This window comes from Moschus berezovskii, chromosome 15, assembly GCF_049115385.1.
Source record: "Moschus berezovskii isolate FMDL1 chromosome 15, NW_MosBer_1.0, whole genome shotgun sequence".
In the NCBI taxonomy this organism is placed as follows: Eukaryota; Metazoa; Chordata; class Mammalia; order Artiodactyla; family Moschidae; genus Moschus; species Moschus berezovskii.
The window spans coordinates 41,458,926-41,484,488 of record NC_142474.1 but is presented as its reverse complement, the minus strand read 5'-3'; the positions used below and the strand labels follow the sequence as shown (position 1 = coordinate 41,484,488).

At 39.2% G+C, this 25,563-nt stretch overlaps 1 protein-coding gene across 2 annotated transcripts in view; it reads right to left on the bottom strand.

Annotated features, from left to right (window-relative positions):
• Positions 1–2,684: 2,684 nt before the first annotated feature.
• The window catches only part of NET1 (neuroepithelial cell transforming 1), a 34,609-nt gene continuing 11,730 nt past the window's right edge, over positions 2,685–25,563 (bottom strand). The window contains exons 3-12 of one of the 2 annotated variants that reach the window (XM_055431176.2): positions 23,414–23,473; positions 9,188–9,295; positions 8,614–8,781; positions 8,179–8,241; positions 7,764–7,860; positions 7,345–7,421; positions 6,599–6,856; positions 6,004–6,174; positions 4,851–5,037; positions 2,685–4,525 (exon numbers count right to left, since the gene is read on the bottom strand). In XM_055431176.2, the coding sequence (XP_055287151.2) occupies positions 4,137–4,525; positions 4,851–5,037; positions 6,004–6,174; positions 6,599–6,856; positions 7,345–7,421; positions 7,764–7,860; positions 8,179–8,241; positions 8,614–8,781; positions 9,188–9,295; positions 23,414–23,473 (1,578 nt within the window). In that variant the 3' untranslated portion in view covers positions 2,685–4,136. Of the gene's footprint in view, positions 4,526–4,850; positions 5,038–6,003; positions 6,175–6,598; positions 6,857–7,344; positions 7,422–7,763; positions 7,861–8,178; positions 8,242–8,613; positions 8,782–9,187; positions 9,296–14,089; positions 14,317–23,413; positions 23,474–25,563 lie in introns of those variants that run through there. The other variant, XM_055431187.2, reaches the window with a different exon arrangement.

Genomic DNA, 25,563 nt, shown 5'->3' with positions numbered 1-25,563 from the left:
CCTCATGTGATTTTTATCCATAAAGATTTCAGTGTGTCTCCCTAGGGAGACTGCAATCATAGTACTTCTGGTTAAACATAAAAACAACCATATCTCGTGCACTTTACCCACTCAGTTCTGGATATTTTGGTTTGTCTTATTTAAAAAATGATTTGTTCAATTTAGGATCCAAATACGGAGAAGGCAATGGCAAGCCACTCCAGTACTCTTACCTAGAAAATCCTGTGGATGGAGGAGCCTGGTGGGCTGCAGTCCATAGGGTTGCTAAGGGTCGGACACGACTGAGCGACTTCACTTTCACTTTTCACTTTCACACATTGGAGAAGGAAATGGCAACCCACTCCAGTGTTCTTGCCTGGAGAATCCCAGGGAAGGGGGAGCCTGGTGGGCTTCAGTCTATGGAATCACAGAGTCGGACACGACTGAAGTGACTTAGCAGCAGCAGCAGCAGGATCCAAATAAGTCCATACATACATCGCAAGGGTTTGATATATCTCTTAGGTGTAGGATTCCTCCATCTTTCTCTTTGAATTAATTTTACTTTGCTGAAGAAACTCATTTGTCTTATCTTCCTGCAGACTGAACTAAGGCTGACTTTCTTGGCAAGACTGCTTAGGTGGTGGGTGGGCGCCCTGTCAGGAGGTATGGTGGTCTTTATTAATGGTTGACATCTAGACCCATCAGGTCATAAGGGCTTACAAAACAGTGATACTCTATCATGCCTTCTTCACTGATTAGCTGGGCCACTGCTCTAAAGAAAACATTCCCTTCTTCAGCTATTTAGTTACCCTGAGATATGGTTTGTGGAGGAAAGGGCAGAATAAATGTTTATCAGTTTTCAAAGGAGTTGGGTTTCCTGAGATATTCCAAAGGGTGTTTAAAAAAGTGGTGTTTTCTTCTTACGGAATCACTTTGCAGCTCTGGGTTTAAACACTCATTATCCTAGTGAATGTGTCCATTGTCTCAAAGCCTCATGACAAATAGGGCTATGGGCACTGGATCTGAGGAAACAACTGTACCTGCTAAGTCCGAAGACTTGTAGTTTGTTCTGGAATTCCTTACATATGCAGGCAAAACCCCAATCCCCTCTGATCTGGGAAGGTCTCTGATCTAGGACTGAGGGAGATTTTCTTTGCTAGGATACTTCTCTCATGGGAACAGGCTTCACTGGACAAAGGGATGCGATTCTTTCTAGGGTGTGCTTTAACAACCTAGAGTAAGAAAAGCCCAAGTTTGCAGGATGTTATCAGCTACTTTCACCTCCAGGACGTGTAGCCCTCATAGACAATACCACCCATCCACCAGTGTCTCCTCGAGGGACTGGCAGGAGTTCTGATGAGGAAGAGAACCAGACAGATGCCCACTTGGGTCAATGGCGGCCCAGGCCAGGCATCTGTTGATGGCTGTAAAATGAACGGTCACATCGGCGTTAGGCATATGTACAGAGAACCAAGCACTGGGCTGGGTGTGCACGTTCACCCAAGCACTAAATGCACAGGAGAGCTAAGGCAGCACGAGTGACCTGGAGCAGCCAGACACCAGTCTTAATCGATTCAAAGGCGACTTGGTGACACTGGTGCCCCACTGGCTGACGACTCACCCAGGCACCCATCCGTGCCTCCCCTTCCCACCTGTGTGCACACAGCCAGACCGAACCCTAGGTTCAGAAAGACCACTCTTTGCTCAAGACAGACAAACACAGTGTTTTGAGTATTCTGCCTGTATGTATTCAACTCAGACTCTGTGAAGAGTTTAAAGGCAAACTGAGAAGATAGTGAGTAGATATACGTCAGTACTTCCTGTGTATCATTTGCATAATGGCTACCAGGTGGATCAGTGATGACTAAGAGCTGACTCATGGAATTCTCTGTATCAGAATTACGGGGAGGGGGAGAGTGTTGACAAATATAAATTATGACCCCTGTACCCCCCTACACACAGATTCAGTGAAACAGGTGTGGAAACTGGGGGAGGGGAGCTGGGGGTGAGGCCAGCTCAACCTTTATTTTTATCACTTTATTTTTTTCAAAGTGCTCCTCACGACTCTGATGCCCAAACAGGCTTGAGAACTACTGAAATAATCAGAGATTTTCAAATACAGATGCAATTTCTGAAGGGTGTTCATTCTACATAATTACTCAGTTTCTGGGTCTTATTTCTTCCCTAGAGTGATCCCAGGAAAGCTATAAGTTTCCAATAAAACATCTTTTGATTAAGAACATCTGAACTATCATTGTTTCTACAATTTAGGAAGCTTATCAAGGTAACTCTGGAAGAAACTGTATCTTACAACATCTCCAGGAATGATTAGAAATCTTGATTTCCGATCACAACCACTGGTGTAATCTACACTATTGGGTTTGGATTTACAGAGCTAGAAACCTGAGTTAACTAAATTAAAATTACATTAATGAAGGCCCTTTGTTAATAGCTTGACTACTGTATCCAGAAAGTGGCCAGGTGTTCAGCTGTCTTCAATTCAAATGCTGTTTCTGATTAGTGTTCTAATTGGTTTAATAAGATTCAAAAAACTTGACCTAATCTTTCTCTTTTTGATGCATTTCAAAGGCGTATTTGTGATCTTCTAAAACCTCTGTGAGGCTTGTCATCACCTCCTTGGCTGTGGCAGCATGTTCTGGCAGAGGTCCAGCAAACATCCACCAGTCAGGAAACCTTTAGGGTGATTATGGGTGTGACTTTTTTAATTGTATAATTCATTTATACAGAGAAATCATTTGGAATTAATTATTTACAGTCTTTTTCAGTTTTCATTTCCACTGGCCAGATACAGTTCACATAACAGTCCACGTTTACTGGAACAGTCACCATGACAAATCTTCCACGACATGGGTTTTCAGTCCTCCTCCGTCCAAGACAATGATTGCATTTGAACAGAAACATTTCAGAGTAAAACACTCACCAGTCTCTTTTCCCCTCTTACGAATAAATCTGCCAGAATGGATCTAATATGATCAAATTGTCAACACATTTCCTTTTCTTTTCAAACCCCTTATTTGCAAGTACTGTAAATCAAGGCAAACACTGCTCACATCCCCCAGGCCTTCTACGACTTACTACATACTCTCGACTTCAGCTTTTACTATCTCTTCTCAGAAACGTCTGACACATTCAGACATTTTTACTTTAAGACAAAATTACCCTCTTTTTCCCTCTGTTTTTTTAAAAAAAATACTTACTACCAGTCAATTGCCTTCCCTCTTGCTTTTCAGAGAATATTAACTTTCCATGAAATCCTTAAGATGGTTTTCTTTCAGTAGTTCAGAACACACTGAGTCATTTCATGTGTGTCCACCACCCTGAAACACTACACTTTAAAAAAAATCTCAATTTTCTTAACTGGCTCAAAAACAGTATGGCTTGATTTCACTTGGTAAAGTTAATATGATTTAAAAACATACACACACACACACATTTTTAATCAAGGGAGAAAAATACTTTAAAGACGTGCCAATTTGAAAAGGGATCAAAGTAAAAAAATAAAAGGAAATACTAAAAACTACTTTACAATAAAAAAAAATTAAATAATCGGCAGGTTAAATCAATGAAAAATGAGGAATGTAGAGTGAAAAACAAACTAATAAAAAGCATTCCAGTTGGCAAAATGGAAAACCTATTAAATTTTTTTGTTTTCCAAGGAACTTATGTTTCAATGTAAATTTTGAAATATTACAAACATTCCAAGTAGATCTTAGATGCCAATGTTACAATTTCAAATTCTGCATGCAAAGTTCATCAAAAAAACACTGGTAAAATCCTGGTATTTGCAAAATTTTAAGTTTTGGCAAATAACTGTAAATATCACAATCAGTATTAAAAAGTCATGATGAATGCAGAAGGAGAATACCTGTTAAGTATTTCATTTGATTAAAAATACCAGGTTTGCATGTTCTAAATGATCTGAGAAGAAAAAAAAAAAAACACTGCAGTTTAACAGTAATCTGTATATGTATCTTTAGCTGCCATTAAAAAAAATAAAAGAACAACAACCAAAACCAACCAAACACACAGAAGACATGAGACGGGTACTGAGTAACGCTGCCGTGCTCACAGGACAGAAAGAAAAACTGTACAAGGTCATAAATAAAGTCTCTCCCAGTTGCTGCCCAGAGCTTCCTTTATACCAGGGTCTCCTTCCGCTTGCCACCGACCTGGGCTTTGTCCCCGGCTTTGCGGAGGCTGGTCTGGGCTTGGGGTGCTTTCATGCCCATCGTGTGGTCTGCTGTGTGCACCGGCGCACCACACTCGGCGGCGTCTCCATCAGCTTCACCCTGAGTCATGCTAGAGGCCGTGGACGCCTGTCTCTGGGCCCTGGTGTTGCCGGTGGTGGTGGGGTTCTCCCCGCACTCCTCATGGAGCTCTGAGGGGCCAGTGGCCTGCCGGAAAGGGGCGATGGCGGTGCGGATGCAGCTGAACCACTGCTGCTTGTGGAACACGTCGTTGGCTTGGAGAGTGTGAGACTGGCCTGGAGAGGGGTCTTGGAAGCGAACTCGGAAGATGTTTTTAGCTAGAAAAATAAACATTGACAAAAGGAAATCAGACTTAGAAAGCTTATTCTAGATGTGGTCAGACTACATGAGTATGGGTGCTGGTCTCCCCACAGCAGGTACATCTAGGAGGCAGCGCCCTGTGTATTATGTATGTATGAGGTACACATGCTGGAGTCAGAGCACCACAGCACCTAACAACTCAGCGAGTGGACCAGGTCGGGATGACAGAACTCATTTCATGTTTAGTGTTTTGACTGGGGACAGATTCTTAATTATTAAAGCTGAAATCATTTAAGTTCTGAGTTTATGATCATTGAAACCATTTTAAAGTGTGATTGGTACCTTTATCTGAGTTGCCAAAAGCCCCTCGGAAGGACCCTCCCATCCTCACGTCTCCATCCTGCAGGTCTTCCAAGACCAGTTCCTGGACGGGGATGGGCTGCCGGTAAACCTGGTAGGAGTGACGCTCGTTTCGAGTAACAGGCCGAGTCAACACCAAGATGTCTTGAAACAGGAAAATGTACAGTTTCTGGAGAAGCAAGAAACAAATACTTCTTAAATGCAGAACTTTGTGACTTTTAAGTGAGTGAAATCCATTGTTAAAAAAACGTGACTGGACCTTAATTTTATCAAATTGATTTCCTAAGATCCCCTTACAAATGACTTCATAAAGATGGTGCTTTTAAAGCAATGCACGTTCTCCTTGGAGAGCTTTTCTCACTGTAGACTATATTCTGTCCATGTGTAACATTACATCAGCAGCAGCTGAGCAAACGCCATGTACCACAAAGACCTGTCTGTGGCAACGTGACTGGAAATGCCAGGACTGTACACTACAGTCTTCTAACAGGGCGAGAACTTAAAAATGTAAGCTGGTAAAAATGTTAATGGTTCTGTTTTGTCTAAACAAAGACAAACCTAAGCTTTTATAGAACAATGAGGCCTTATAAGAGAAATCAGAGATGGAAGATTAATGCTTTCCAAACAGAACCTCAACTTACTAATTGGGTTTCTGAAAAGTACATGATGAAATAAAACCATTCCATGTGTATACTTAGTTCCAGCAGGTACCTTTGTAACTAAGATTGAAAAAAGAAGTTTGCTCTCATTCTATCTGCTGTAAAAGGTTGTTTCATAGTTCTAAAAACTTCCACTACTATAAACTCTTCAAAAAATTATTCTGAAGGATATGCTTTTTTATTAAACATCATAAAACTGTAATTTATTTAGAACGGAACCCCTAGCCAAACAAGTTGACTTATGCTTCAAAACTAAAAAATAAATTATTACTGATTATCCACCAAGACATTTAAGTCACTCTGTAACGACAAAAACCAACTATTTGCTTTATCAAAGCTGATAACATAAAATCCAGTTACTTTCAGTATGTGACGAGTTTATTTTATAAACCTGCTTCATAATTCATGTGGAAAAAACTAAACAATAGGAAGAGGGCAGGAACTGCTCACTTCACATTAGTGTTAAATGCACTTACGTGTCCATTTTTATTTTTCAGTTCCCCATGGCAAAGCAACACTTTGCTTGCTTCGATTCTAGGGTCCTTCTGCTTTTCATCCAGATACTCCAGCTTGTCAATGTAATACTGGCATTCTGATTCACCTTTCTTCACGTTGATATCAGAGAGAACTCCTTGTATTATTAGTATCTAAAAAATTATATATATATAAAAAATTAATGGTGCACTTTCAGCATATTAATTTATTCCTGTTTTCCTACAGGACTAAAATGTTGCATTAAAATGATAAAATTTTACAACTTGAAGGGACCCCAGGAATCAGATAATTCAGTCAGTCCCTTCATTTTACAGTGTCAGCCACACTGGTGATTTGACTTAAGTCACACAGCTAGCTAATGGAAAAGGTCAGATTAGAACCCAGTCTTCTGACTAAAACATAAATAAAACATCTGTTACACCTCTTTACTAGTGCAGAGTGTGCTAACACATGAGAACTGAAAGTTCATGGACTCATTCAGCATGCAGAAGCTGTGAGGGGATCACAGTGTATCTTTCTCAGGAAAGCTAACATGCAAACTGGCAAAGCACAGGAACCACTTCTTGGGCTACTTACAGCCTCTTCCAGGAGCTGAACATCTGGGTGGTCTTTGGGAGTATGTCTAAGAATCTCTTTCAACAGTAAAGGGTATTTGACAAGGCGGCTTCGAGGAATATCGAGGAAACTCCAGAGATCCAGTTTTCGGCTGAAGGGAGACTCCAGACACCTCTGGAGGAAGTCCTGGACTCTTGGGTCCTGTTTCTTCTGATCCAGAAGAGCCTTGGCTGCCAGCTGGTTACTGCAGTAGCCTTTGTAGGCATTCAAGCCTGGCAACTAAAGAGCAGTAAGAGAAATCAAAGTATAGTCCACTAGTGTGACTGCAAGCATAAGACATGAGACTTAGAGCTATTCGTGAAAGTTTTTAACAAGCTGTGAAGATTCTCCTGCAAGTGATAATGGGTGACTGTTCTCTCACTTGACTGTACATGCAAAGGCTGTCTTTCATCACCGAACACCAGTCATCCCTCCTGGAACAGGGCCTGGCATCAGCCAGGCACTCAGATGTTAACTGAGAGAGTAAGACAGGTAATTAACAGTACGTAATGTGGGAATTCTGTCCAAGGAGGAACATATTCTTAAAACAAATGAAACGGTGTCATTCATGGTATGTTTTTCTTAAACAGTGACTGCAACTTCTGTGTATATTTGTTCAGTTTTAGTGCCCCATTTATCTGATTTTAGAATCCACTAACTGGATCAAATCAGTGTGATCCTGATCACAAGTGACAAGCCTGCCCTGTCTGCATAAACCTGCAACATACCCAGTTTACGAGAATGCGGCCAACATGCTCCACTGTCCCGCCAGGCTTGGTGGCTTCTCCTATTCTCGCCAACAAATCTGAAGTGTCAGAAAGCAGAAATTCCAAGAACAAGTTTATTTAAAAATAATTCAGGGAGGAGCAAGACAGTGGTAGGGAGTTAAGAGGTGCAAACTACTGTGTATGATATAATTAAGCTACAAAGGCATACCGCACAGCACAGGGAATGTAACCGTAACTTTAAATGGAGTATAATATTTAAAAATATTAATCACTATGTTGTACACCTAAAACTAATTTTGTAAATCAACTCTATGTCAATAAAAATTTCAAAAATATCCTGAACTAAATTAGAAGTTTAGATTTAAAATTACTTGTTGTTGCTGTTCAGAATCTTACAAAAATTAGGGAGCACACCTTACCTTCATGCAGAGGTATGTAAGCATCCAAATCACCAAATATGTGTGTGAGCTCCTCTTCTGACATAATAGACAGCTTTAACATGGGGTCGTGGTAGGCCTGTTGGAGGGGAGAAGTGCGCACACACAGATCAAGCAAATAAAATACGAAGAGAGGTCCGCATGTGAATCAAGCCTGACTATGTAAAAACCAGCACGGATATTATTTTATACATAACAGAAATTAAAGTACATGTTAATCTTGAAAAACTCTTCCTTATATTCATATTTGAAGAAATGCCTCTAATAAACCTCATCTGAAATTAGTATGCACCAGTAGATATTCTCTACTTTTCAACTTCTAAAGGTAACACCCTTTAGAATTTGTGGAATATAATTCTTAAAACCTATGGCACAGGAGAGAAAGTTCTTCACTGACCTTTCTTGCAAGTTTGAGGTCCTCAATTAAGTCCTGTTCCCCTCGGGACATTTCATAGATTGCCTAAAAAAATCCAGCAAACATCACAGGTCACTCCTTCCCTTCAGAAAGGAAAATTACATACAATGGATAGTTACCATTATTTACCTGATGTTTGAACAGCGCTTTTCAAAGTGACTCAATCTGAACACTGTAATTCAGAATGGAACCTCTAATAAGAGGATGCCATAAGTTTCATATTCTACCCCATCAGGGTATTAAACCAAATGACCACCACCCTCTGCAAGTGTTGAAAACAGCCACTCAAAGGCAATATGCAAGTCTATCTTGCCGGAGGTGTTAGTTTGCTATTCTTCCGACAAAACACATGTTTAAGAATCAGAGTCTATGTTTCAGTTTATGCTAGTACACACAGTCTTGCTGTGGGGCACACACCTCTTGACGTCTGATCTCCCTGGAGGTTAGAGACTGCTTCATGCTGCCGTCTAACGTCTCAGACCACAGGGCACTGCTTCTCCTTTTGGCAGGCACTGGGACTGTCGACCTGCTGGAAAACTTCTGGGCTGAAGCTGGGGATCTGCTGTCACCACGAAGGGTAAATGACTTAAAAGAAAAGAAAAGAGTGAATAAGAAAAAGCTTTGGAGGATACAGAAACTATTTTTTTCCTAAAAAAAAAAAAAAATAAAAGGACAAATTAAAAGGTTCTGACAATTTATTTATGCATAAAAGTCATTTATGCCAGCTTCAATCTGACAGTATTATAAAATATTTGTCAGTCAAAATTACTTTCTGGGAATAAAAACTATCCAAGTTCTTGCTTTGCTCTAAGATGTAAACGAATATAATAATGTTATATAAATATTGTTTTGACAATATTCCTTAACAGCATATTCCAAAAGAGGAAAATTATGTTTAAGTATAACAGTACAAACCTGTCTGTACAGCTCAAAGAAAATGCAAATTTTAGGCTTCTATAAATCGTCATCTCACCACATTACTTGCTCCTACCTGTATTGTTTGACCAAAGCGCCTGACGGCTCCATTTCTTACAGGAGAGATTAGATTTGCCAAGGATGTGACCCGAGCTAGAGGTCGCACTCTTTTATTGCTTGGCTCCTGTGAAAACAAAAACAAGTTATACTAAACATGCGTTTAGGTATAACGATTTCAAAAGTTTGGACAAAATGCTAAGATCTCTCAAAAGTCAGATATTTGTACAGTATATACGAGAAACATGGAATTCGAAAGTGAATGTTGTTTCTCCTTGTTAAAATATGAAGAACACTAATGAGTAATGGAAAATTAAAAAATAAATGGTACAAGAAAGGTCAAATACCTGATCACTGAGACCATAACATACTATCATTAAACAAACAAACAAAAAAAATCCAAAATTAAAACAAAAGAATTAGATTAAAAAAAAATCCTACAGAAAGTTTTAGTTTAATATAGAGAATAACTTTTAAAAAACACCTTCTTATTATGAAAAATCAAACATACACTTAAGGGGAGAATTGCATAATGGATCTTGGTCTAACAACTGGTTTCATCTGTGCCCATATTGAAGTATTTTACAGCAAATGCCAGAGCTTCTGTCATTTCACTCTGAAATACTTCACTTAAAGAACAGCCTTTAAATGAAGGCATCGGACATTGAGATGAGTCAGCTCCAAGGCAGCCAGGTCCCTGTGGTGGGAGGTGTTTAAGCACAGGTAGAACATTGAGGAGAGGAGGCTGAGCCTCTGGACTCAGACCGACTGGGCCCAAATCCTGGTTCTGACACTAGACAGGAAACATCCTGGGTCCCAATGTTCTCATCTGTAAAATGGGGTCATCATGAGAGCTTCTCTTATAAAGGTGATATGAAGATTAAATAAGATGTTTAAAGGGTTTAGAATAGTTCTCGGAACATACTGAGTTTTAGCTATCCTTTCTCAGGAATATTTCCACTTACTATGCAAATACTGGTATTTATAAATAATTAGATCCTCATACGTTTAATTATCAAGGAAAAATACATAAGATTGAGAAGATGTAATTATTTTACATACATTGCTTTCAAAACAATAATAGTATAGCAAACACATCATTTACCAAAGATTCCAAAACCTTACAAACTGCATTTCTTTAACTTTACAGCTAGGAGAGTGGAGGCACTCCACCAGGTGACTCACACAGCTGCCTAGGTAATGAAGGTTAGATCATAAACTAGTCCTACCCTTTATAATGTCTATGGTGTATAATTATTTGTTTGTAATTTTTGGTGCCTTTGGCAACTGTGGCATACTTGACAAAATTTTAATGAGGCTACAGAAGGGTAAATGATGAAAAATTATACAAAACTCACTACTTAAAAACGACAGATGAAATTTTTTTCTAAAAAATCTTTGATATGACCCAAGTCATGAAAAAGAGGAAAGTGAATAAAAATAATTCCCTGAGAATAATTTGAGAGTAAAGTGGCAGAAAGAGTTAAAATCCTCTGGAAAGAACTTAAGTGATGGAATATCCAAACAAGCAATGAGACTTATCTAGGCTCCGAAGGTGTGGACACGGCCAAATGTGACCAGAAGGATCTGCAGACAGACCACAAAGTCCAGGCCCCTGGGTCAGTCCTGAAGAGGTAGTGTGGCAGGTCAGCCCCCACCCCCACCCCAAATAACTGACTCCGAAGTAAAACTGTGACTATGAAGCCACAAGTGTGCGAATGTTAAATGAACTGAAAAAGAAACCTCCCGAGATATCTACTAAAATGACGCACTGTGGGGCTGAGGACATGTGTGAATGCCTTTACCAGACCCATCTGTGGAAGACTGAAGGGACACATGCGCGGGCAGAAGGCAGGCAGAAGGCATTCCTTTCTATTTAGTAAAGGCAGGACAAAGACGCTTCTGTGTAAACGGAGATAGAATTACCTCACAAAGTATGATATGCCAGTGCCAAGGAGAAACAGAGCAGTTGTCAGGAAGATTTGCTCCACCGATTAGAAGGAGAGGTTAATTCCTCATCCTTGTTTAGAGCATAACCAATCTGACCTTCCTGGTAAATCATAAAATATTTAATTTCAAATGAAAAGTCTTGGAAAGGTGCTCTTCCCAGTGAATTTGAAAGGAAAAGTTAAGTTTAGCTGGAAGGAAAGGAATTTCTGATATCTACTTTAATACATAAAATAAAAAATTCTTATCTTTGGATCAGTCAGTACAACTACTAATCTCCTGGTAACGTGAAACTGTGATATTTAAAACGAAAACTGCTGAATTTAATTTAGATAATTAAATGTAAATATATCTAAAGCATCTTTCTGAAACTAAAACTGAAATGTGGATTCTCTGAGGGTGGAGGGGTATTATGCCAGGCAGTATATGTATGGTGTTAAATATGTTCCCAGCCCTTGAGAAGCCCACCCATAATCTCACTGCTTCACAAAGGAGATGCTAGTCTCAGGAGCGTATCTAATCTAAAACGCCTGGGAGGAGCATCCGGCTAGCTCTGTCACAGAGCAAGATACTCTTAAGTCTGTACCAAAGTAGTGCTGAATCAGGAGTACAAGGAGGAGGGCCTGGGGTGAGAGGACATCTTTGTACTTTTCACACTGGCTTTTGGGATCTGAAAGTAATTTTCATGCCTTACTAAACGTTCACATGTGAAGAATGCTTGTAAGATGCAACACAAACTTTTAGCATGTATATTTATTACAAAACTACAGAGAACTTTAATGAATAACTAATTCAAAAAGTATGATTGAAAGGCAAAGATATAATACTGAATATGGCTCACTAATCTCAGGATAAATACATTTGAAAAAAATCAGAGATAACTGTTGTGGAAAAGTGTTATAGACCAGGTCACCTATAAGGTAGGGACAACAAATTGTTATGAGTTAGAATTTGGTATGTGTGAGCTACAACCAAGAGCAGTGTTTCTTTAGAGGTTGAGATGAGCCATCTAACCTATTCTGGTTTCTTGTGGGGAGTGCTGGGAATCCTCCCATGTCTGTCCCTCTGCAGGTGAAGGAACAGAGGGTAGGAGTCTACCTGTCTTACCAGTACCCAAATAAGGCTTTCTTCCTGGTTTTATTTTCGTGTTATTTTTGTTTTGAAGTGTTGTTAGCAACATTATGGTAAATATAAGAAGCTTAAAGAATTCGTACAGATAGTGAGACTGTACACCCTCCTTCAAAGATGATCTGAAAACCCAGGGGAACACAAAGGACACAAACAAGTTTCACATGTTCAAGGAACTTTCTACTGTCGGCAACCTTTCACTAGTGCTAAAGTTCACTTAGAGGGAAAAAACCCAACACCCTCTAATATAAATTTATGTTGTTTATTTAGGTTAGCTTTTAACCAGACTCTAGGTTTGCCAGGCAATCACATGTATTGTTATAGGGAATCTGACTTGAGACCTAGTATTTAATCAATCTATTTATTTCACTAACCCAGTTGTATTCAGTTTTTATGCCTTAAAATATTTTCTGGATAGCTACAAACAGAAAATTCTTAAAAACAGTTTAAAGTCTTTTACTGGGATGTACCTTGCGCACAAAAGCAACAACATGGAAAAGTTCTAAGGTGAACCCTGTTTTCTTGTAAAAAGGTTTTTTTTTCTCCTCAGGATGTCACATAGAGGATATATTTTTTTAGGGGGGGTCGTCTTTTCTAGAGTCAACCAAATCAAGACCCAAAAAACCAAGTATTGTGTCTGGGTTTACTCATTCGGTTTACTGGATAAATAAATAATTTTCTATTTGGCAAAACCTTTAAGAAGAATGAAAAGAAAAAGTTATTTATAAAAAGATAAAACTGAGTTATGATCACATAGGATTTCTTCCCTTTCCTTTTAGTACTAAATAGTCAAATACAGTTATTTATTTAAGGCTGTGCTGCTAAAAGCCTGATGACATTCCTGGTGTTTTTAATCTCTGAAATATAGGTATGCCGTAAACATGGTCAGTGTCTGCTACCAAACAAGGCTAGTTCCATTTTAGTATTTACATGATGACCACTTTTGCGAAAACTGAAACACAAAAGCCAAAACCAAACAGAAAAACAAAAACCAAAGCCAAATCATGTCTTTTAAAGATGGCAGCTATTTTAACTACCAAAGGTGTGTGTGTGTGAGACACACAGCTTTGCTGAGACACTGCACATATTTAAAATGTATAATCACGTAAGTTTTGATATATGTACATGGCCACAAAACCATCACCTCAAAGCAGCGGCATATAGTTAACTGAATACTGGAATGAGATTTCTATTTCATCAGCGATGATAAAGTACATACCATAGAGTGTATCTATTCCCGTGTGCTATATATATAGAATGAGCACATAGCATTAACTATTAAAATTAAATAAGAGCATAAAAGTCACTTGTCTTGATAAATGTTCATAAAGACCTTAAAAAAGTACAATAACTTCAGGTAATTAAAGCAAGGACAGCACAAGTACCTAAATAATGGTTCACAGGCTTAAATAATTTAACATATTTTTCTTTCTGAAGGACAAAGCCACACAAAACGAACTTATCAGATGTGGAAAGAAAATTAAAAATGAACGCTGGCATTTTGTTCACTAGCATTAACTTGTAACAGAAATAAATGCAAGACAAAAAAAAAACCCCAAAACAAAACCTAACCAAACAAAAAACTGTATTAAACATCAGAAATGTGACCAATTCAACCAAACCGAAGGATGTACATTTAAAATCTTTTTCTTTTGTATAAAAGTTTGTGTACTCTTAAGTAACGCCACGCATAAACACATTTCAAACCTGCATGTGAATCAAGGTCACTTGAAAGCTCAGTAAGAGCAGAAGTTCAGTTTAACGTCATACTGTTTAATAAGCTGTTCAAGTGGGTAAGTTTCGTGGCGTTAGAAACCTTCCCTGAGCTGTTCTCCTCCTGTCTTACCTCCTGCTCTCGGAAAGACTGGTTGTTCACGTCGAGGACTCGTATGGTCCTTTTAATGGGCAGGAGACCTCCGACCTCATCGTGCGCCACCATGCTTCCCGAATGGCCCCGCGTCCCCAGCCCGAATCCCCCGGTTTCTCCCGGCTGGCTCCTCCCGGCGGGTCGCTCAGCCGGCCCGCAAAGCCATCAGCCAGTCTCGGCGCGGCTGCAGCTTCTGCGGGCGCCCGCCAGGCTCGCAACCTCCAGGCTCTAGGGGCGGGGCGGGCCCGGTGGGCGGGGCCCCGGGGACACGTGACCGTCTTAACTGACAGCCGGGCGCACCTAGGCCTCTCCGCTTTCCTTCCCAGAGAAAGCTATCAGGGGTTATGGAATTCTACAGTGGTGGTCAGAGGGGAAAAGGAAACTGGGTTAATGTAACGCTCTTCCTGATTTAAAAAGCATTCCCAGAGACAAACGAGCTGTTTATCCAGGTTTCCTTTTTTAGTACTTAGCTGCAAACACGGATACTTTTTCTATTAAACCCTGTTACCTAAAAAATAAATTATGGACTACTTGACAACTTTCAGTTCAGTTCAGTTGCTCAGTCGTGTCCGACTCTTTGCGACCCCATGAACCGTAGCACGCCAGGTCTCCCTGTCTATCACCAACTCCTGGACAACTTTAAGAAAATCATAATTCAGAGTTAAATAATGTAGATACTAAAGACAAGCCTAATTGTCCAGGGACCTTGCTTTTATTTTACATAAGTGCAATTTCTAGTCCAAAACCTTACCTGTATGAAGCAACCCTACTTCTGTTGGTTTGGCAGGCCTACAATCGAGCAGGTTTTCTTCTTAGTAAGTACTGTATTCCATTTTGAAAAGTAGAATTTTCTCTTAATTATATCCTACTATCAGCCTGCCAGGAGAAGGCAATGGAACCCCACTCCAATACTCTTGCCTGGAAAATCCCATGGAGCCTGGTGGGTTGCAGTCCATGGGGTTGCTAAGAGTTGGACACCACTGAGGGACTTCACTTTCACTTTTCACTCTCATGCACTGGAGAAGGAAAAGGCAACCCACTCCAGTGTTCTTGCCTGGAGAATCCCAGGGACAGGGGAGCATGGTGGGCTGCCGTCAATGGGGTTGCACAGAGTTGGACACGACTGAAGCGACGCAGCAGCAGCAGCATGAGCCTGCCAATGCAGGAGACTCAAAAGACATGGGTTTGATCCTTGGGTCGGGAAGATCCCCTGGAGGAGGGCATGGCAACTCACACAAGTATTCTTGCCTGGAGAATCCCATGGAGAGAAGAGCCTAGAGGGCTACGGTCCATGGGGTCACAAGAGTTGGACATGACTGAGTGACCAAGCACACATGCACTATGAATGACAGGATGCTGGTCATTTGTGAAAACAATTCTTAGGATTTATTCAGTTCAGTTCAGTAGCTCAGTCGTGTCCAACTCTTTGTGATGCCAGGGACTGCAGCACACCAGGCTTTCCTGTCCATCACCAACTCCTCCTGGAGCTTGCTCAAACTCATGTCCATTGAGTTGGTGATCCTATCCAACCATCTCATCCGTTGTCATCCCCTGCTCCTCCTGCCTTCAATTTATTAGGATCAGAGAAATCTGAAGCATCTCTATAAAGGCGCTATTCTAAATGATGCAGATGATAGAAAACAATAGGTTCCACATCCACTCCTGAAGTGCTAACAGATCATTGTGTAAAGCAAGGCCACATAAAGAGATAAGTGATGCAAGACAGCTTCTTACAAGTCCCAAATAAGTTGTATGGCTAGTGAGGTGTTCAGGAGAAGAGACCACATCCAGAGTCTTCCCAGCTGAGAAAAGGGTGGGAAAGACACTGTGGTTGGGGCTGTAAGACATTGTTTCAGAGCCTGGAAGGTCATGTTGTGTTTTTCATAGGTCTGAGCAAAGGAAAAGTGCAAGGCCTTCCCAAAGGAGCACAGGGAGCAAACTCACAGCATGAGGTCATGGGCTGTGGATAGAGGTGTGTTGTAAGGTGGTGTTTATGATGGTTTAAAAGATGGCTGGAAACGTAATGCAAAAATCATAGCCAGGTATCAAGAACTTTGCCTAAGGTAGGCCAGTGGGAAAAGCAAAGGACAGATGCAAGACAACATGTGCAAGAAGTTAGAGATTTCGACGGCTGTAAAGTTAGGAGGTAACTGTTAATGCAAATAAAGAAGAATCAGCTTTGAAAGGACATTCTGAGTTTCATTTTAGATATACTAAGTCTGAGGTGGTGGAAAACATGCAAATAAAACTGAGTTAGTAGTTGGAAATGTTGGACAAAGACTCATGAGGTCAGAGAGTGGATTTAGACTGGGGAGTCAGAGACACAGGGATCTGAGTTGAAGCTCTGGGAGTGAATGAGATGCCTGGGGGAGAAAAGCTGGACAAAAAGAAAAGAGGCCCAAGGATCTAACTTTGGAGAAATGCCAAGGGAGAAAGAATTTTGCAAAAGGAACAGTCAAAAGGAAGGAAACAAAACAGGATGCCAAGGGAAGAAAAGGTGTTAATTATGGCAAAAAGGTTACGAAGGGTAAGAAAAGATTCATGGATTTACTGATTATAGGTCCAGTGAAGACCTCAAGTGTGCTAGTTCAGCAGAATAAAGACAGAAAAGAAACCACAAAGGTTGAAGAATGAATCAAGCAGAACAGTGGGCATAGACTATAATGACAAATAATCTATAAAAAACAATTTACTAAGATTTGCAGAACAGTGTTACTTCTTGCAGGGAGGAAGAATGCTGTCCTTCCATAAACACCAATGTGTTTTGCATTTAGGATGGTGTTAATAATCTGTCTGCTTTGAGGCTTGGAAAGAGTAATGGCGATTGGCTGTATTTCATCAACTAATCTTTATTACCAAGTCACACCTGGGCAACATGTGTGATGCACGGGACCTTAAGAGAGGCTGCTTATAGTAGACAGTTCTCTGTTACACAGCATTAAAGTGGAAGGACCTTAGAGATCCTGGAATCTTGTTCCCTTATTTTACAGGTGAGAACACTGATCTGCTTAAGCCCTCAGAGCTCATAAGGTCCAGTAATCTGGTTTAATTAGTTTCATCCATTAAAAAACAGTTGCAAGGAAGGCTAATACCTTGTGGCTACTTAGTTTCATAGGGAATAAAGGACTTATGCAGAGAGGGAGTGAGGAAAGAAGCTGCTAGGGTGTTCTCACAGTCTCTTACCTGACGTCTTTCTCAAGGCTCTGTTTTTCTATTAGTTCTGATAGAGGTTAAGGCCAAGGTAATTGGGGGGAAATGATTATCTCTCACTTCTCTCCTTCAGTAAGGATGTAAGGGATAAAGGTAGAAATAGCCACAAAAGCTAAGGAGGTATAGTGATAGTCCCAGTGGAAAAAAATCTCAGCTCACCAAACCTAAAATCTTAGCTTCAGTTTGATGTCCAGGTTTGTGGTCTAAATCTAGACAACTGTACAGAGCATTTATAAAAGCAACAGTGACCCTGGGATTCAGTTCAGTGAGCACTCTGAGTGATGAGTCTGAGGGACTCTTGACTCTAACAATGCTCTATTAAAATCCAATGGCTGAAAAGGTCCCTTGTGGCCGCTAACTCACCCTCCTAAGAAAACTTAAGAGGAAAATGGACAGTGGGGAAAAGAAAAGGGAAATGTGAGTCCTTATTTTGTGCTGGGAGCTTTATGCATATTATCTTATTCACCTGACTTTATGAAGTATGTATTATTACCTTCATCTTACAGATGGAGGAAATCAGGCCTCAGAAGGTTTGAGAAACCTGTCCCAAGTTTCAGGGGTCATCAGTGGCTAGACAGGTTTGAATCTGGTCTGCTCAACTGCTGCTGCAGTGTCCCTTCCCCATGAGACAGTCTGTGTAGCACCTTCAGCTCAAAGCTCAGGCATGGCTAGTTGTCATTCTATGAGTTAGGAGCAGAGCTGAGTTTAAAACACAATCTCTTAGTCCTAGGCTAGTTTTGTTAAATAACTGCCACCAGTTTACAGGGAAGCAAACCATATAAACCATAGTAGAAAGATTATTTGTATTATAGGCAGGTAAATAAAAAGATAACAATGAAATAGTTCCAGCTGCTTAAGTTTTAGAAAAAAATCCTATTTCAATCAACAGTTTACTTTAATGATGTTATTAACAACAATCTGACTTTCAACAACTGGCATAATTGGAACACAAATTGGTTAAGTGTCTTGTCCTTGTGTATAAAATCTAGAATTTATAAACATAAAAACAAAATTGCATTATCTAAAAATAGTAATGCAGCTTTGTTAAAAAAAAAAAATCAAGTTTTTGGTAAAATTACTGTTTTCCAAAAACCAAGTGTAATGACAGCCTATGTTCATCTGTTCGCATGGTGCCTCCAATGCTGACTTTCCTAAAATTTGAATACTGTGAAGAGAAAGATGTTTTCCTTCTCTATAGACAAAGGACTATTAGCCAATTTACCTTTTTTCTCCTTTTAATGTGAAGTAAGAATTCTGGAATTTAGAAATAAATTAGAGCTGAATAATCATTACTTTTTTTGGGTCTAGATACTATTTGTTCTTATTTACTTTTGTCTGGAACAATAATAAGCAATTGGAAATTAGGCTAGGAAACCCTTCTTAAAGGTAAAGAAAACAAAATCTAAGCTCTCTGCTGCCCTCTACAAGGGATAGTGTGAAATGCAACTGCCAACCTGCTTTTCTTCAACTTTGTAAGGATCTTATATTGAGGAGAGTAAAATTTTTATCTTTAGCCCTTGTATAGCACTCATGTTTTATATTGCTAAATTAAACATATTTTAAAATTGTACAAGTATATAAAGAGACTGCAGAGTTCACAAGATATATTTTAAGGACTTTTTATAAATATAAAAATCTATGTTCAATTTAAAATAGAGTTCAAGATTACAAAAACTACTGTACTTCACTAAAAATACTTGAGTTAAAAATAGAATTTCAAATCTTACTAAAAAAGGAAACACTGATTGAAATATTAACAAAGTGGGACTTCTGAGGAATGAGTTCCACAATATGTAGTTATGAGTTAAAAACAACACCAAAAAAGGCATTCACATTTGGGCAAGATGCGTATGAAAGAAGTCAGCAATGAAACTATATGTGGATCTGAAACTGTAAAACATTTGGATTAAAATTTGAGTAGTATGTCCAAGCTTTACTAAGAATTTATTTTGGGAAAAGATCAACTCAGATCAGTTAATACTATGAGAAAGACTATAACCAGAATAGCTGACAGGCTAAGAAGCTTGGTATTATCAAAACCACAGTTCTCTTTGCAATGATAACCCAAGCATCAAACAGAATCAGATACTGCTGCTGTTAGTGATGACTTTTTATCTCAAGTGTACAGGATAACATTTCTTGCATCATGTAAGATGGCCTGTGCTTATGTATTAATATCATAACGTTGAGGGGGATTTCCCAAATTTTTTCCCTGAAACTCAGCTAAGGCCCAAACCCAAAGACCAACTGCACTGCTCTGAGCCAGTCCTGTGTTCTCAGCCCACAACTTACTCCAGCTGCTGCTGCAGCAATGGCTCGGCCTCAGACAGCCCCTGGCCCTGTGTTCTTACCCTGGGCTTCTCAGAGGTGGAGAGAGGCATTTACATGTGGTTGCCTGAAGTGTGAGGGATTAACATCCCTTGGGACACCCACTGACCAATGGAGCACAGAAGCTGGTGGGTAAAAGCTCCCCCGTGAGTCCCCTGAGAAGACAACTGTGTGGTGTATTTTATGTGGCTCTTTAGAAGGTTCCATAATTAAGACACTTGCAGTAGCTGCCTCCGTGTTCCTTGGTGCCACACCTGGAACCCGACTACCTGTCCACTAACTCATGCCTTAGGCTCGGATTTCTGGAGGGACCACGGGCTGAGACACTGACATGGAGACTGGCCCTACAGACCAGACACTTGGGATGGGAGTCTGAAATTGGTCCCTCATGGATGAAGTGGTGACAAGGACCACAGGTATGGACTGGTACAGATGGAGCGGTGAAGCAATGGTGTATGTAGCAGGGGTGACATGGGGGCAACAAACTGTAAGGACTACAGAGTTGGCTGGCTTCCATTTTAAGAGACTGAAAAAGAAGATGATAACCTTCATGTTCTCAAGGTCATTACAGAGGGAAGGGCAAAGTGGGAGCCCCTGAAATTTAACCCCCTACCCCTGGGCCAAGGTAAGAGACTGAAGCAATATTGCACACCGAGAGAAAACACAGAGACAGCCATCAAATTTGGAGCAGGCAAGAGTGGTGATTTCTGCTGCTGCTGTGTCACTTCAGTCGTGTCCGACTCTGTGCGACCCCGTAGACGGCAGCCTACGAGGCTCCCCTGTCTCTGGGATTCTCCAGGCAAGAACACTGGAGTGGGTTGCCATTTCCTTCTCCAATGTGTGAAAGTGAAATTGTACCTCTATTAAGCATCCTGCAAGGAGGTGGTGGTTCTTTCTCTGAAGGTTCAGATTTGGGGATCTCATTTTCTTAAAAGTTAATAGTGCATTGAAGGGTTACATTTTGAGTACTGGTATACTCAAACTGTATACCAATTTGTACAGCATAATGATATACTCTACAATTTTAGATTACACCTAATACTAAATTATGTATTCTTTAATGACTATGACAGGCAATTGGTACTTTAATACTATGAAATACTATAAAAAAGCATGAGGTAGCCCAATATATATTGATGATATAAATTTAAAAAAGCAAGCTATAGCATATGTACAATATACTCATATATGTCATCATTATACACACTGTGTGAAAAAAGGGCCTAGAACACTTAATAACTAGTTACTTCAGAGGATGGAGGTGAAAACTGGAGACTTGAATACGTTTTAATTTTGTACAAGGACAATGCATTTGTGTGTTACTTTCACAATGAAAAAACAGACAAAAATATTTTAGATCACACAGCAGTTTAGACTAGACTGTCCCAGACCACTACTAACCTAGACTTGCTACATAAACAGAAGGATTATATTTCAGAAAATCATTTCAAGAATCCAGAATGTTGCTTCTGTTGTTTTTCATGGGAGATCAATAAATTCTTCAACTAAGTGGTCAATTAGCCCTCTGTACTTCATATCTTAGTTCTTCTTCATATATTGGGCTCTTTTCAAATCATTTGTTCATCATTATGTTAACATAACTGATCTTAATTACTGGTACGTGTAGATGCCCCTTCTCTTATCTGGGCTGGTTTTCCCAAGTTCATGTTTGCTTTCCCAAACACCCACTCCAAATCAAGACCTCCACAGTATCTTCTGTTACTGTCATAACTCCTTCTAATACCGATTGGTATTACTTCTGCACAGTCTACGGTAATCTATGCAGGTATGATTCTGTCAGAGGTTCTTGTTTCCTGTTTGAATACAGTCTTATTTCTAAGGTCCAGTATAGTATTTGACATACTGTGGGTACTCTGTAAAAATATCTGTGGTATTTAAAAAAAAAAGAAAAGAATAAAAGAAAGAATTTAGATCAGACCTTAGTGAAGACTGGGTATACAAAGATGATGTTCAATAAATAATTATTTCAAATTCATTCTTTCATTACTATAGTTGTACATGAATCTTTGGCGTCTCCATTTACAAATGGAGACTGAATATCGCTGCATTATTCTCTTTGCAGCTGGGCATGTATTTAATGCAACCAAAATTTTATAAGGATTTCCTTCTTGAATATAATTCCTCAGTTTAAAGGAAGTTAACAACAGTATGTACAAATATACAACTACTGCTCTAAAACGTACTATTAATAAATTCCGAAGGGCAACAGAAGCCTGTCTTTGGCTAGTTGGTGAATATTAGTTCATAATATAATATCTACCCTCAAAATTATAGTAATTCAAATAATTCCCATAAATTCAATGTCAATAAAAACTGCGAAAATGATATCAGGTTTAGAAGAAGGCTGAATTTCCCTTTCACCAGACTGGGGACAAAAATAACACGAGGCAAAGACCATATGACCCGCAAAGGCTTGGAATACCTTGTTGTCCAGGAAGAAAAGGAGGCCATTTAGCCGCTGGCTGTGAGGCAGGGGTATCAAAAGGACATGGGGAATCAACCTGCTATACACATTAAATTTACACAATGTTGTACGTCAATTATATCTTACTAGAGCTGGGGGAAAAGGACACAGGAGCCATCCTGAGGCAGCATCCGGAAGCCAAGGATGGAACAATGTGAGCCCAGTAAGAGTAACAGCTAAAATGGATCAAAACACAACAAATGTGTTCACATCCATGAGTTCACAGTACTATTAAAAAGAAAAATCATTAGTCACTTTTAGAAGATTTTAATGACTAAAACTCATTATTTTTGAAAATTGATAAAGGAAAGGAATCAAGTACTTGTCCAGCCTTTATTATAAAACAGTACTCTGAGTAACCAAGGCTGATGAGAGGAATTTTCTCTTTACAGAAGTGTTCCAGTTAATAAAGAGCTGATAAAGGCACAATAGAACTATTCTGCCACGTCAATGAATAAATGAATCTAGGCAATGACAATCTTTGATAATCAAGCAAATCAACCAGATTTGCTAAAATGTTGAGGGGCAGACCTGTAAAAATCTAATTTTTAGAAAATACCTGTCTTTAAAAAGTAGCAGCTCCCATCATTAAACATGATGGCAAACATATTTTAAAAAAACCTCACTTGAAAAATGTATAATTTTTTCATAACAGTCTTTTAAAACAAGGTTCCTTAAAACCAAGGTGGTTCTGTAAAACTTCCAAGTAACAAGAGCGAAATAAGTAATTCCAAAACAGCAGAGTTTTGGACTTCAAACTACAATTTTACAGAATAGGAGACATAATTGTTTCTAAGTGTGCACTGAGCTCTGGTTGATCATACATCACACACTGGAAACCCCTGGGTCACATCTGGCTTGCAGATAAGTTATTTGGCTTGCACAGTTGTTAGAAAGAATCTGATCCAACATTTAAATTTTAGGATTTCATACAAAACCCTAGGTTTGGGGATAGGGCACAGGAGAAGCTCCCTCTCAGAGGAGGGGCATGTGCTCTCCCATCTATAAGCTACCCCCCTTCCTCTGCACAGATGACAGGCCTGGTCTCCTTAGGTACAGGAGCTTGCGGTCACTACTGTTTTGAGTGACATTTTCTGCTCATTCTTCACAGAGAAGTAGAACAGAAAAAGGAGGGTATCTGTAAGAGCCAATACTACTCAGTTCTGCACTTAGAAAATGCAAAATGCAAAAAACTCAGCATTTGCTATTTTTATAGCACAGAAATAAAGTGCTATCTGCATATTTTTAAAAGCTTTTCTTTGCCAGAGTATAAGGCTTACCTTCAGATCAAGGCTGCTAAGGCTTACGACATCATCATCTTTCTCTCTTCGTTTTCTTTTCTATAAAAAAAGGAAAAGATTTCATTTTTATAGAGAAGGAAAATCACTTTTAAAAAGTGAAGCCTTAGGCTATATTCATAAGAAAGTTATTTTTACGAGGGATACTCCTAATTTATCACTAGCATATACTATATACTTTCTAAAAAGTTCCCTCAGATTGAATCATCTGGTGTGAAGTGATTCCACTTTACTAAAAAACTTATCTAAAGTTTTCCAGAACAGAACTCTTATGCAAGTCAAGCCTATACTTGTTAGAGAAAAAGTAAAATATATTTTATATATACAGGCAGAAATTATTTTTAAAAAGGAACACATTTTATGTATTCTACGAGGGGGTGATTTCACTAGGAAAGAAACATCTTTTTCTCCTGGTCCAAGTAATTACGGTTTGTTGCCCAAAGCAGGACTTTTCAGCTGGAAGAACATGCACGTACCTAGTGAACCTTCCAGTAATCATTACCACCTTCCTTCAGCCCTACAAGTGCCAGCAGTGACCAAACTGTGTATATAGCTTTAACTTCTAGTCCTTAGTCAATACTGCTGGGAAAGACTGAAAGCAAAAGAAGAGGGAGGCAGAGGATGAGATGGTTGGATGGTATCACTGACTCAATGGATATGAACTTGGGCTAACTCTGGGAGATGATGAGGAATAGGGAGTCCATGGGGTCAGAGAGTCAGACATGACTTAACAACTGAACAACAACAAAGTTAATACTGAAAAAGAATCCTTAAGTAACATTTCTTCTGTATCTCAAAATAATTTTCAGATTAAATATGACACAGCCCAGTTCCTGTGAACTCTCAACAATGAGCAGCCAGGGCTGCCCCACAGAGGAGGAACTGGAAGAATAGAATCTACACTGCGCAGGGTGGGGACAACTGAGAAAAGGAAAGATAAAGTCCAGGTAGAAGTGGGGAAAATACATGGAAGGGAACGTGGCTAGCACTTTATCATCATGTCTGTTGCTTGTGGTAGGTCTCAGTTCTAGTCTATCTTCTAACCTTGGTGTGCCAAGACTTCTACCACGACTGGGTGTTGACTTTACTTTTCCACTCTCACTTCTCTTTCCTTCAGTTCACTCTATTGTTCTTTTCCTCACCCCTTGAGTCAGATGCTTAAGTTTTGTTCTTTTCCTTTCTTCAACTATGTATTTAGAAGGTAATAATCTCCCTCTTAAGTTTTCTTAATCATATTCTGAAAGTGTTAATACCTGAACCATGAGATATTTCTTTTGTCATAGAGACCTCTATAGAAGTGTTTCCACAAGTGAGATGTACCTATCTCAGAGAAAATGCAAGATATCTTTCCTGGAGTACAGGAGTAAAATATTAGAACTTCATTTCTATGTATTTCTTACTCCTTAAAGTGAGCTGCTAAAATTTAATATACAGATGACAAGCTCATCATCACCCACATTTTCCAATGTGAGTTAAAGACAATGATAATCTAATCACATCCAATTTAGAAGTCAGTCCCCAACTGTGAAATTATTCTGGCTATCTGAAATATACATTTATGTCCACTCTCATTAACCTCACCCTGAGTATTGTGTTTTGATACACTAAAATATCAAATTAAATACAAGAGAATAGAATACAAATGAAGCATGTATTATTGGACCATTGGCACATCATAATACATGCACACAGGTAAAATTTGGCATACTAGAAGCAGAATCATTTTTGCTATTTCTCCCAAATAAGAAAAGCATAAGAATCATGCTCTCTTTGTACATATTTTATTTATATGAGTATTATGAAGCAATGAGGTTTTAATTATTTAAATTAGTTTTTAATTATTAAAAAACTCCAATTTTCTGGTGTTAGTTTCCATAAGGTTGGATGCCTCTGGAAAGTCTCCTAAAAACAATAAGGCAGTCCCTCTATACTAAGATTATTAATAACAGAAATAATTCATTCATTATATGTATTACCTACAATCATTTTTATATTTTTCAACAAAGGAGAAACCTGTCAGAGTATGTACATAAAAATATTAATATATTCATGTTTCATAATATATTAATTTTAACACTGGTAGAAATAAGAGAAAGAATTGAATAAAGATGAATAAATCCAATACTTTTCAA